At 29.1% G+C, this 14,473-nt stretch overlaps 1 protein-coding gene and 1 long non-coding RNA gene across 2 annotated transcripts in view; both read left to right on the top strand.

Moving 5' to 3' along the window:
• The first annotated feature begins 765 nt into the window (after positions 1 to 765).
• Positions 766 to 1,628, top strand: LOC105142171 (uncharacterized). Its single transcript, XR_845517.1, has 4 exons — positions 766 to 857; positions 969 to 1,071; positions 1,171 to 1,279; positions 1,460 to 1,628. It is a non-coding gene; the product is annotated as an uncharacterized LOC105142171 (long non-coding RNA).
• Positions 1,629 to 9,387: 7,759 nt separating this feature from the next.
• Positions 9,388 to 14,473, top strand: part of LOC105142170 (beta-glucosidase 13-like) — a 5,455-nt gene continuing 369 nt past the window's right edge. The window contains exons 1-13 of the mRNA XM_011049681.1: positions 9,388 to 9,586; positions 10,018 to 10,084; positions 10,925 to 10,983; positions 11,648 to 11,723; positions 11,832 to 11,906; positions 12,238 to 12,325; positions 12,460 to 12,718; positions 12,815 to 12,930; positions 13,328 to 13,539; positions 13,656 to 13,687; positions 13,773 to 13,875; positions 13,976 to 14,081; positions 14,225 to 14,456. Of these exons, the coding sequence (XP_011047983.1) occupies positions 9,416 to 9,586; positions 10,018 to 10,084; positions 10,925 to 10,983; positions 11,648 to 11,723; positions 11,832 to 11,906; positions 12,238 to 12,325; positions 12,460 to 12,718; positions 12,815 to 12,930; positions 13,328 to 13,539; positions 13,656 to 13,687; positions 13,773 to 13,875; positions 13,976 to 14,081; positions 14,225 to 14,399 (1,539 nt within the window). The 5' untranslated portion in view covers positions 9,388 to 9,415 and the 3' untranslated portion in view covers positions 14,400 to 14,456. The remainder of the gene's footprint in view (positions 9,587 to 10,017; positions 10,085 to 10,924; positions 10,984 to 11,647; positions 11,724 to 11,831; positions 11,907 to 12,237; positions 12,326 to 12,459; positions 12,719 to 12,814; positions 12,931 to 13,327; positions 13,540 to 13,655; positions 13,688 to 13,772; positions 13,876 to 13,975; positions 14,082 to 14,224; positions 14,457 to 14,473) is intronic.

Here is a 14,473-nt window from a genome sequence, read left to right on the forward strand (position 1 = left end):
TTTCAGGCAAAAGATGAAGGATGATGAACAGTAACCAAATAACGTGTCATCTAGTTTGTTTTTTTTTTTTATAAAAAAAAATCTTGAAAACAACTTTGTTTTGACTTTAGGATTTTAATTTAAGAATTTGATCAAAGTTCAATTTAGTCTTTTGACTTTTAGTTATTGCAATTATGTTCCTAATGAGTTTGAAACTTCTCATTTTATGTAATTTCACCTTTGCTAAACTTCAATATTAGCCTCGAATTTTAACATCTTTTTTTATTTTAGTCATTGTTGTAGGATTTATGCAAATTGACTATCAAACTTCTAATATGCTTTATTTTTATACTTGATTTCAACTAATTAACTTTGTAAAAATTAAGTTTGGTCCTTTAAAATTTTAATATTCTTAATTAAGCTTAAATTGAGTTTCCAAACTTAATTCTTCACCAATTAAGCCCTAATAAAATTAATTTGACCTATTTAAAGTATAATTAAGTCTTTATACTTAAATAAAATAATTAATTTGACCTAAATTAGTTATTAAACATAATTAAACATTTAATTTGGCTCTCCAATTAAACATCTAATTATGACATCGGGCTTATTTTTTTATGTAGATTTGTCCAATAATAATTTAGTTTAACTTTAAATTTGTATTCTCTCTTTAATTTTGGGTGCAATGAGGTATAATTAAGTTTCTAATTTTATTCATAATTGCAACTTAATTCTTTGTATATTTGAAATCGCCCTTAGTTTTTTTTTTTTTTAAATAAATTTATTTTATCTATTTGTCACTGTAAAAATAAGTTTTTCGTTTCTTCTGCATTTGTATTTTTTCAGGAGAACGAGGAAGGATCCCCATCGGTCCAAGGGTTTGTTAGAAAATGATACATAATTTAGACAATTTTACTTTTTTTGATATTTGAAATCGAGAAAAAAATGTTATTATAACGCGAGCTAGCTGCATGTTCTACAAATTGCAGGCTGGTGCATCATGGCAGTATATCTATCCAGAGGGGATAAAATATCTTTTGAATTACACCAAAGACAATTACCAAGATCCAATAATTTACATAACTGAGAATGGTATTATAATAAACTTTGCACATTACAATGGAAAGTTAGTAAGATTTCAAGGGCCAAACTCATTAATTCTTCTTTGTTTCATATTTTTCGTCTATTTAGGGTACAGCCGCTTGCTTGATGCTAATGTATCAGATGCTAAAGCCTTGAATGATAGTCCAAGAATAGAATTCCATTTTCACCATCTTCGGAATGTTATAAAATCTATCGAGTGAGTTTACTTACTGTTTAATCACACGATTTTAATTTCCTTTTTTTATCCCCGTTTTTTGCCTTAAATTAAAGTGAACATGCACTTATAATCGGCTGCTAACCGAAAAAGTTAGGGTTCAAATAAAGATTTAAATAAATTAAAAGACCAAAATGTTAACGTTTGAACTCATTTCTGCAGCGATTATGAAGTTCAAGTCAAAGGTTACTTTGCATGGTCTTTCACCGACGACTTTGAATTTACAGATGGATACACCATAGGATTTGGTTTGGTGCATATAAACCGTAAATCTAATTTAACAAGACAAATGAAGCTCTCAGCATCCTGGTTTTCAGAATGCCTTTCGAAGCAATGAGCTGCTCCAGCGGTATATTTCAAGCGATTAAGACTAGCTAGATGGATGAGAAAGAGTCTGGCCAATTAAAACTTGGGTATGTTACCAAGTTAAATTTCAAAGTAAAAATTTAGCCTTTCGGTAATTGAAAATAAATTGGTGAGTGAGGGGAAGGACAAAAATAAGCCAAAAATAGGTGAGCATAATGCATCATTGGATAAACTTTCTATCTATATTATAATCCTTATGGATTCACCAATGTTTCACTTCCATCCTTAAATTTCAAAATTCTCTTAATTTTACTTATGTACTTTATAAGAGTTTTTAATCCTTCGTTATTGGACAATGAGAGTTTCAAGCTTGAAGCCTTTAAAAAATATTTTAAAATTTTTTAGTGTTAATTAAAACAAAAATTTGTTGAAATTATAGTCTAAGTTTGGAATTCTTAATATTTTTTTTAAAAAAAAACTTTATTTAACTAGTATTTATAATCATTATGATGATGATAATTAATAAAAACATCATGCTAATGCTGAACCAAATGTTTCCAAGTACTTAGGTAATTAAATTATTGATGAGTGGGTTATTCGAGCATAATTAATAGACATGAAAATAGCAAGTATCCGAAACACAGGTTGTATCTATGCTGTTACAAGCCTTGTCTCTATGATCAGCCTATAATAGTACAGACCGGAAGTCCATGGATGGCCGGGCCTTTAATTTGTTCTGTTTTACGGGAGTCCATGAAAATTTATTTCTAACTAAAAATAATTATAACCTTAACACCTCTGGTTAACAAAGAGGCAAGAGGCATGTTTGACTTTTTAAGCTCAAATTTTTGGATCAATATTTAATTTTTTTTATTTAATTTATTGAAATACAATATGATAATGTTTGTCATGTGAATGTAATATCACAACGATCATTCTTTCAAGTCAGGATAGTTAGGAATAATGTGGAAGGTTAAGAAATTTTTGTCTTTTGTCATAATCTATTTTTGGATAATTTCTTAAATTTATTTTTTTCTTTTGAAAAAAATAAAAACTAACAACTTGAAAAAGTAAGTTGGGGGAGGATTTCAAATATATAAGAAGATCAAGCTACAATTTTGAACAAATTAAAAGTCTAAATGTACCCCATTACACCCAAAATTAAAGAGATAATGCAAATTCAAGTTCAAAGTAAATCATTATTGGATGAATGTGCATAAAAATTAAGCCTAAGGATATAATTAAAATTTTAATAGGCCAATTTAATTTAATCATGGGTTAAATTAATGTTTAATCATGTTTAAGAATTAATTTGGATCTAATTAAAAGATTTAAATGTGCAATGACTTAATTATACTTTGAATGGGTCAAATTAACTTTTTAAGGGTTTAATTGGTAAAAAATTAAGTTTGAGAGCCCAATTTGAGCTTAATTAAAAAGATTAAAATTTTAGGAGATTAAATTTAATTTTTATCAAGTTAATTGATTGAAATCAAAGGCAAAATCACAAGAAAAACAAAGTTTTGGGGTCAATTAATGGTTAGATTGAAGAAATTCACAACTGAGAACCAAGCAGCAAAAGACACCGAACTATGAGGGCTTATTTGATTGAAATTAAGGGTGCAATTGAAGAAATTTAAAAGCTTAATGGTCAATTGAGGGTTAAATTGAAGAAATATAAAACTAAGGACTATAATGAAAAGGCACATAAATCTAGGGCTAAAATTGAAGTGTTTTTAGAGATAAAATTATATAAAATTGAAAGTTTAAAGCTAATTAGATATGTATTTGAGAGCAATTAGAATTTCCACTAAAATGACAGTTTCGAGAGCTACTTTATAGATATATTTAATGCCTCTATTCTTCACTAAAATTTGACAAACATTTTTTCTTCCAAAAATAATTTGACAAAAATTGTACGAAAATAATCACCTGACATTCAACCATATCTTAATATGGTCCTTGTTGGCTGATTGACACCATAATGGACATAGTGCCGACTCAAAAAGACCAACTCAAATAGCCTTCAATTGTCAAATATGATAGTTTATGATGTTTACTTTGAGTTAATAGTTGAAATCCTTTTTAGATAAATCAAGAATCAAAATGTTTTTTTAATGAAGACATGATTGCTCTCTTCCACCTCTTACAAATAGAACCAAATTTCATGGCCATAAAGAAATTGAAAGTCAAAATTTGAAAAAAACATTAGCCTCACCTGGTTCTTTTTCAATGGCTAACCTTTTTTTTCTCTCCATTAGTTTCTTCAGCCACTACAATCTCCCCCCATATTATGACCTATAACAACTCATTTTTCTCTACCAACCTAGCTCCTTGTTGGTGATAGAGACAGCCACCATGAGCTTTTCTCTCTTTGCCACAAACTTCTTCTTCCTTCAATGCCAACCATTGATTCTTTCATTAGTGGCAACCGCCAACATAACCTCTTCCTCATGTATTTTCAGGCAAAAGATGAAGGATGATGAACAGTAATCAAATAACGTGTCATCTAGTTTGTTTTTTTATAAAAAAAAATCTTGAAAACAACTTTGTTTTGACTTTAGGATTTTAATTTAAGAATTTGATCAAAGTTCAATTTAGTCTTTTGACTTTTAGTTATTGCAATTATGTTCCTAATGAGTTTGAAACTTCTCATTTTATGTAATTTCACCTTTGCTAAACTTCAATATTAGCCTCGAATTTTAACATCTTTTTTTATTTTAGTCATTGTTGTAGGATTTATGCAAATTGACTATCAAACTTCTAATATGCTTTATTTTTATACTTGATTTCAACTAATTAACTTTGTAAAAATTAAGTTTGGTCCTTTAAAATTTTAATATTCTTAATTAAGCTTAAATTGAGTTTCCAAACTTAATTCTTCACCAATTAAGCCCTAATAAAATTAATTTGACCTATTTAAAGTATAATTAAGTCTTTATACTTAAATAAAATAATTAATTTGACCTAAATTAGTTATTAAACATAATTAAACATTTAATTTGGCTCTCCAATTAAACATCTAATTATGACATCGGGCTTATTTTTTTATGTAGATTTGTCCAATAATAATTTAGTTTAACTTTAAATTTGTATTCTCTCTTTAATTTTGGGTGCAATGAGGTATAATTAAGTTTCTAATTTTATTCATAATTGCAACTTAATTCTTTGTATATTTGAAATCGCCCTTAGTTTTTTTTTTTTTTTGTAATAGTCAAAATTTTTATTAGAAAGGCGATTACAAATACAATATCCTAACTTAATAAACAGAGGAAAGAAACAGAGAAAAGAAAACCACAAAAGCTGGCACATGAAACAAGGGAGAGCAACAATTAAGGGCAAAACTATTATTACTTTATTTTTTTAAAAAATAAAAGTAAATTTTGAGGAATAATCCAAAAATAAATTATGACATCCCTATTGTTTTCCTACCATACCAGGGCAGCTACATTGTCCCTTAGAGTTGATGCTGTTGAAGTGCAATTGATGGTGTCGCATTAGATATACCTAACATCATAACCTTGATTATTTGTTCTAAATACAGTATTGGATCAATGTATGATCTAGCTGCTATTGTTGGGTTTCTTCACCATAAATCATCATAATCCTAAAGTTACATACATCATCACCATCTTCTTCCTTTCTTTCTTTACTAAAACAAAACCCCTATTTTCATTCAACCAAGAACCCAATATAAAGTTGATCAAACCCACTTGTAAATAATAAAAAAAAAACAGAAAAGGAATAAATTTGAAAAATCAATAAAATAAAAGATAAAAAATATATCAATTAATGTTACACGTTTCTTGAATTTTGTGGTTTTATGATATGGGTTATATATGATGTTATGAAATTAGGTTATTTCATATGAGTTTCTTTCTTTGTTTGTATATGCAGGTAATTTAGCTATTTTATCGATTTAAAAATTTTAATTGACTGAAAATGTAAAATGTAACTTTTAAAAGAATAGAAAAAAAGTGAAAAAAAGAGAGTATATTACAAGGAGATATTTTTTCCTGCAATCTCGTTCTTCAACTTATCTGGTAATTGGAGTCTTTGTCAGAAATACATGGAAGAAGATCCACCAGCATGGTCGTGGATGGGAAATGGAGATAATTGGAGTGGTGGATCATGATCTTGTGGATGCTCCAAGCACTCATTTCCCTGTTAGTGCCCTACGTTCTAAATAGAAGTCTTCATGTGTTTAATGAAATATGAACCTCTATGGAGATGTTCTAGACATTTTTTTACTGTAATAGGAAAAAAGTCTTCGTGTGTTTCATGTGTTCAATAATTAAATTATAATTATTTTTTTTATATAAAAGATATAATTATACTAAATTTTTTTAATATCAAAACTTCGCAGGCTAGATTTATATTATTTTATATTAATTTTTTATTAAATAAATAAAAATAATAAAATTTAAATTTAAGGTTACTAAATTATCAAGATTATGATGTTATATTAAAAAATTAATTCAATTTAATAATTTAAATTATTAGATATTAAATTTTAAAATATAATTTATATTATTTTATAATGATTTTTATAAAAAAGATAATAATTTTATTAGATTTTGTTTACATGAATCCATAATATACGGATCCATGTTGTATGGATCGATATGATCGAGTGGTTGACAGTTGGCACATAATGCTCATAATGCCCATAATGTGCTTAGGTAACTTCCATTAACTGATTTGTATCCAATAATTAATTAATTAGAGAAATGCCCACTTGTTGCATTGTATATGATACTTCTTAAAAATTGCAATAAAAGCTAAATGTCGACAAATAAATGTAAAATAAAAATAAAACTAAAAATGACAATTGAATTAATGCATAAAATTTGTAATTAAAAAAAGACATATTATCATATCTTACGCCACCAAAACTAGTTAAAAGCTTAATAATTATTTTCAAATTTAAAAAGATTTTTAAATAGAAAAATAAAAATGTTAATAAATATTATAAATTAACTTATATTAATAAAAAAAATAATGATATTATGGATAATTTCACAATTAATATCTGATCTGAGCATCAACTCAAGCAAGGCCTTACTGAAGAAGGTTGGTTATATCAACAATTTTATTATTTAAAAGATAAATATTTAATTTGATAAGTAGTAAATATTTAAAATAAAAAAGATTAATATTAAAAATACATGATGTTGCCAATAAAAAATCAACCTAAAAGATAGACATTTTAGATTCGCAGTTGTATTATTGATTTATAAGTCATACTTTATCATTAACATCATTATAATTGTTATAGCAAAAATAATTTTGAAATATTAAATTAATTTATTAGTAGAGAAATATAAAAGATAAATACAATTAATCACACAAAAATCATATGATTTTGCATGATTCTATTAAAATTAATTTCTATCAAATAATCATCATAATTTAAAAACATAAATTAACAAAATATAATTTATATTATTATTTAATTTATTTTCTTAAGTGAAAGTCTTTTAAACTTGAAATTTACTTTAAGTAAAAGTTTTTTAAACTTGAAATTTACACAAATTTATATTATATATTTTATATTTAATTTTTATTAAATAAACAGGGATGCTAAAATTTATACTCATGATTTTTTGGATATTAAAACTTTGATATTATATTAAAAAAAAATTTAACTTAAAAATTTGAATTATGAAATATAATTTTAAAATATAATTTATATTATTATTTATCTGTTACAACATGTTTAAAAGTGAGTTTGAGGAAATACTTTATTATATTCTCTACCGCCAAATAAAGAGAGAACTCCCACTGAATCTTTAAGCAAATCAACTGTAGTAGTTTTCATTCCCAAATTGTCTTTTGGGCTTTTAATTGAGAAATTGTCCGACAATGAAATTATTATTTATTTATTTATTTATTATTATTATTATTATCAGTCAAGTTCTAATGTTTACTTATAATTTAGTTGCTTTTTCTTTTTTAATTATTTTGAAAACAATTATTAAGCTTTACTAGTTTTGGGGATCTCTGGCATGATGATGTCCTTTTTAATTATAAATTTATATGCATTGATTCATTTGTCATTTTTATCTTTTTTTTATTATACATTTATTTAATTCACATTCACAATTAATTTTTATTTCAATTTTTAAGAAGTATAATATACAAAGCAGCAAGTGGGTATTTCGCTAATTAATTAGTTAATTAATGGGAAACAATTCAGTTAATGGAGGATACCTAGGCACATTATGGGCATAATGAGGCAAACTGTCAACCATTTGATCATATGGATCCATACTCTTCTTTTTTTTTTTAATAAAATATTAGAGATTTATTAAATTAATTGTTAATTATAGCCATTAATAACATGATTTAATAGAGAATAAAAGTATATAAAATTTAAGAAGAGTCATAAAACTTTTTAATATAATTAAATCAACATCAATCTAATCAAGCAAAAAGACCCTAAAAAAAAAACATAACCAAGCAGCTAAGTTATCTTCTCTGCTTAACCAAATAATCAGCAACATCATTGATCTTCTCTTTATGAACATGATTAAAACACACATAATAAATCCTATTGAATTTTGTTTGCAGGCAACAAAGCGGCATAACATTTTCTTCCCGTTAGTTTAAGAAATGGCAATATTATAAGAATTTGACTCAACAACTCATTGATTTGTATTTAATTGTCAAGATCTCAGCATCATTAACTTCCATATTACCTATGAAATAAGAAAAAAAATACGATGATATCTCCCTTCTTTATGATATCTGATAACACCACCAACAATTCCTGAAGATTGGTTTGCCATTTGAAGATGTTTCAATACAGCAAGAGGTATTCATGAAGGATCACTTCCCATATATATCCTGGTAGTCCATATAAAAATATATTTTAATGAACAAATTATATTAAAAATTCTCACCATATTACCTATGGCAGCTTTCATTACGGGCATCAGAAAACTCGACTATCAAAATATATGATATAATTATTTATTTTTTTGTATAGAAAGATTTATAGTTATTGACTTATTATCATATTGATATATGTCTGGGCATCCAAGGTGTTAGCTATCAAGAAATATAGTATAATTATATCTTTTCAATTAAAAAAGTAATAGTGTAATTGTTATATTTATCGGTTGTCCTCGTTTGGATCTTGATTTTAGTTTAGTAAATACAAACAACAGGCATCTGGTACTGTAACCTTTTTTTTTTACAGAGCAATCTGATGGAACATATAGTGGATAAATAGGATCAGCTATATATATTTGTATTTCTATTACATAAAACACTTATTTGGTAATGACTGAAGTACATGGGAGGAGAAAATACTCCAGCATATATAGTCATGGATGGGACATGGAGTTAACTGGATTGGTAGATTGCAAGTAAGATAATAGCTCTGGTGTCAAAAGTCAAACTGGATAGAAACGAAATTCCTGATTCGAATTCTATTATTTAAATTTCTCAACTTATAAACGAGTATGTGATTTATCAAGAATTTGGAGTTAATAAATTCTCCTTCATGTTTTTGTTTGTAAAAGTCCTGCGGATAGATTCCAGAAATATATCCAGAAAATAAATAAATAAATAAACAAATAATATTCTGGTTTAGTAGATTATAATCTTTCGGATGCTAAAAGCACTCATTTCCCTGTCAGGTTTTGCTTTACCAAAAAAATTTCATTTTAACTTGGATAAAAATCCCTACCATAGCCGCTTACATTACACACATATGTTTGCCTCTATATAAAGGAAGGTTTAACATGAGAATTGAAACCACAAATCCCTCAACCCATAAACACATTGCTACCTAATAATTGCTAGATGGCGATTCGTCTTGGCTGGCCATTTTTAGGAATGCTCTTCCTAATAATTTGCCTGTTAGCTTCTGCAAAGCTAGTGATGCCAACCACAGATAGTAATGTTACCGCTTACTTCAATCGAACATCCTTTCCAGAGAATTTCAAGTTTGGGGTAGCCTCATCCTCTTACCAGGTAGCGAGACTGAACCTTCACTTTGCTTCCAGGCTAGGATTCCCTATACGTAGTCATCAACTTCTCATCGCGAGACTACAGCTAGCTATAAAGATACACACAATTCAGATGGTTATAAGACTAAACCAGGCTGAGCTTATGCCTAGCTGAGAACATACACACAATTCAGATGCTGCTGTACTTCTCCTAGCAGCTCGTTTCTGTGGCCTTCCCTCCAATTTATTTTCCAAACTGGAGCCAAACAAATGGTTTACATGCTTAAAAAAATATTACATTAAAATTTTTAGAGTGAAGCAGGGCCAAAACGCATGCATAGAAGGATTTTTGTTTATTGTATATAACCGTGTGTCAAAAAATTAATGAATGCCTACATATCCCAATAAGATATTATTAATGTTAATATTTTTCAATTCTTTGTTTATGGAATCAAGTGCGAGGGTAATATCGGAGGTCACAGAGGTCAGAGTTTATGGGAAAATTTTACTCGATCTTACCCAGGTATCTCTCTCTCTCTCTCTCTCTCTCTCTCTCTCTCTCCACATCTCTCTCTATCTCTCTCTCTCTCTCTCTCCATCTCTATCTCTCTCTCTCTCTCTCTCCCTCTCTCTCTCTCTCTCTCTCTCTCTCTCTCTCTCTCTCTCTCTCTCTCTCTCTCTCTCTCTCTCTCTCTCTCTCTCTCTCTCTCTCTCTCTCTCTCTCTCTCTCTCTCTCTCTCTCTCTCTCTCTCTCTCTCTCTCTTTCTCACATTTTAGTAATTTAATTATTGTAATTTGCTTTATTGGCTTTTGTCTTCCCCTCAGGTATGTTTCTAAGAATAAGTCCTTCAATTTTATTAACTTAATCTTTCATATATCCTCTAATTTCTTAGAACGGATTACAAGATTAGAGTTTAGAATACAAGATTAAAAGATTGATAAACAGAAGTAATTAAATTTAAACAAGAAATTCTCATTGATCCTTTCACAATCATGAAAGCAATATTCAAGATAATTTAACTTGTAAATCTTCAAATTAATTTATAGTTGTATAGAACATATAGATAAAATGATGCCACACTTTCATTACTTGAATATTCTTACATTTCAAAGGTGAACATATATCTTATTATTACTAATATTGATTTTAGGTTTATGTATTATCACATTTTCATCTTATTCTTCTTCTTTTTAAATAATATATCATCCATGCATATCTTCATATATGTTTCTGTAAGGTTGCTTCATAGATTAAAAGGTTATAAGAACATGAGAGAAACCATAGGACAATTACAGTTCATATAAATCTTTGCATGAATGACTAATGTACAGCTCCATCGATCCTTTTTTTGAGAACTTTCAGAAAGGATATCTGGTGGCACCAACGCACTCATCGCAAATGATTTCTTCAATCGCTTCGAGGTATATATCAATTTGATGATAATGGGATTTTGGATTGCTTTTAGCATGACTTATGAAGAATCGATCTTTTTTAGTTAATTTGATTCATTATCGAAATTTCTTTTTCTAAATAACTCACAATAAAAATAACACATATTCCAAACCATGGCAACTGGATTAGAAATTAACAAGTTATTCATTGCTAAGATGATCCAATGATGTACATTAGATAAGCTAAATTCCTCACTGGTAAAGAATTTTGAAATTCTTTACTGTCGTGAGATTATTTTTGGTTAGTGTACTAGAATAAAAAACAGATACAAAAGAGAAAAACAAATTTTATTGGAGAGAGACATAAGTATACAATAAATCTGTTGCTACAATAATTTTGATATAAACTTGTGTCCTGCGGTATAAAGGAAGGACGTGTCTACAATCTTTATCTCTCGTCTTCATATATTAAGTAACAAAGCTATCTAAAAACCGCAAACACATGCTCACGCGCACGAGCTCACACACAAATACATGTATCTTCATCTCCTTTGATACGCTAGTTTTTCCACCAACTTTATAGTAAAAATTGACTGCAGCGCAAGTAGGGTTTAGAAACAGAAAACTAAAGTTTAATCTCGTTAAAATCCAATGAATACATGTAATAATGAACGTGAATGCCATACCGTTACAGAATGATCTTGAAATATTGGAGGACATGCATATGGATGCTTTCAGATTCTCTATCAACTGGGCCAGATTACTTCCCAGTAAGTATTAGTTAGAGATAAGGAACAGTGAAAGGATGTGCATTTATTTATTTGTTGACACGTTTTTACTTTTAGTTTTCTCAAAAAAAAATATTTAATGATATTCAGGTGGGAATATAAGCGAAGTGAACCCGCATGGAATTGATTTCTACAACAAGGTCATCAATGAAAGCATAGAAAACGGTTTAAATCTTCTCCCTCTTAGAATAAATATGCAATTTCTGTTGTTTCATGGGTGCTGCTTGAATCTTCAAAATAATTTGTTAGGAAATGTGGATCATAGTCAAAAGAACTCAGAAAATTACTTGCATGGCTATCTCAAGCATATTGAACCAACTATTTGGTAACTTCTTGAATTGATCCGTGTGAATTTGATTTCATAACATGAAAATAAAACAAAAGGGGATCAAAAAACTAAATCATTTTTTTTCCAGAGGGTAAAAAAAAAAATTCACAATATGATTTGAGAAGATATCTAAAAGCCGCTCTCATGTTTTGAGGGTAAACTTCACAGGTTTAGAGCCTTTCGTAACTATCTTTCATTGGGATAGTCCTCAAGCACTTGAAGACAAGTACGAAGGGTTTCTAAGTTATCAAATTGTGTAAGTTATCACCTTTTATCACATATTGTGTTCCATCATCATATAATTCAAAAATAGAAGCCAAGCATTTGTATTTGTAAAATTATGATATGGAATTGTAACATAGAATTTCTGTTCTTTTAATTGATTTATAGGAACGATTTTCGAGACTATGCTGACCTTTGCTTCCGGGAATTTGGTGACCGAGTGAAGTACTGGATTACTTTAAATGAGCCACAAAAGTTCGCCACTGCTGGCTATGATACAGGTGACTTTGCACCGGGCCGATGTTCCAAATGGGTGAATGAAACGTACTGCAAAAAAGGAAACTCTTCCACTGAGCCTTACATAGTTGCCCACCATCTCCTCCTTTCTCATGCAGCAGCAGTAAAGACATACAAGGAAAAGTATCAGGTATCCATGAAAGGCACATTTTTAATGGATAGAGTACTATTTATTAATCCCTATGAACAATATATTTAGGCATCCCTTTGTTTATTGAAAATGTAGGCATCTCAAAATGGGAAGATTGGGATAACATTCAATACCCCTTGGTTCGAACCCTATTCTAACAGTACGGATGATTATGATGCTACCAAAAGATCTCTTGATTTCTCGCTTGGTTGGTATGTATTTCTCCAAAAATATAAGGTTGTAGCTAGCTGCATCTTCTATAATTATTTTCATTAATTATCTCAATAATATAATTGCTTGGTAGTTGCTTAGTAGTCCTTGTGATAGAATTTGGAAGCTTCATATCAATTTCATTTGTATTACTGCTCTAATCCAAAAGTTGGTCTCCTTTAGCATCATATTTCCTGTCAGAAGACAGTAGTAGATAGTTTAACAAAGCAGAAGAATTTATTTAGACTTTTGGCTTGAATTTAAATTGTGGCACTTTTGTATCCTGATGTTGGAGAGTCGATATTGTCTTGTTGGCTCTATTTGTTTCAATTAATCTAGATTTTCGTAAGAAAAAAACTAAATTATTGTATAACTCATAACAACATTTCATGTTTCTAGGTTCTTGAATCCTATAACATATGGTGACTATCCGACCAGCATGCGGGAATTGGTTAAAGAAAGATTGCCAAAATTCTCTTCACAAGATGAAGTGAATGTAATATTTGACTTTGTTGGATTAAATTATTATACTGCATATTATGCAGCAAATGCAAATCCTGCTGACCCAGATCATCTTAGATATCAAACAGATTCTAATGCCATAATTCAAGGTAGGAATTTTGTCATTTTAGTGAATTTGATGCTGAGGTTATGCCCTGCGGGTTTAAAGCAAGCTGGGGTTGTTATAACATAATTTCACCTTGTTGTTCTCATCATACTTTTTCAGCAAAACGAGATGGGATCCCCCTCGGTCCACAGGTTTGAATGAAAATGATACGTTTTTTACCCAATTTCTTTAGACATTTGATAGTTATAACTAAGCTTCATATGTGACAAATTGCAGGCTGGTGCACCATGGCAGTATGTCTATCCAGAGGGGATAAAATATCTTTTGAATCACATCAAAGACAAATACCAAGATCCAGTAATTTACATAACCGAGAATGGTATTATAATAAGCTTTGCAGATTAAAATGGAGATCTAGTAAGATTTTAATGGCCAAACTCGTTAATTCTTCGTCTCTTTCATATCTTTCTTCTATTTAGGGTACAGCCGCGTGCTTGCTAAATTTTCAGATTCTGAAACCTTGGATGATAGTCCAAGAATAACATTCCATTATAACCATCTGCAGAATATTCTAAAATCTATCAAGTGAGTTTTCCTATAGTATAATTCCACGGTTTTAATTTCCTTTCTTTGTTGATTTTGCATTAAATTAAAAGTTAGGGCTCAAATAATGATTTAAATAAATTAAAAGACCAAACTCTTAACATTTGAACTGATCATTTTTGCAGCGATTATAAAGTTAAAGTCAAAGGTTACTTTGCATGGACTTTCACCGACGACTTTGAATTTACAGATGGATACAACGTAGGATTTGGTTTGGTGCACATAAACCGTACAGATAATTTAACAAGACAGATGAAGCGCTCAGCAACCTGGTTTTCAGAATGCCTTGTGAAGAACTGAGCTGATCCCGACGGTTTATTTCAAGCGATTAAGACTAGCTTGATGGATGGGAAAGAGTTAATTTGGCCAATATA

Source organism: Populus euphratica, unplaced genomic scaffold (assembly GCF_000495115.2).
Source record: "Populus euphratica unplaced genomic scaffold, PopEup_1.0 scaffold137.1, whole genome shotgun sequence".
Classification (NCBI taxonomy): domain Eukaryota; kingdom Viridiplantae; phylum Streptophyta; class Magnoliopsida; order Malpighiales; family Salicaceae; genus Populus; species Populus euphratica.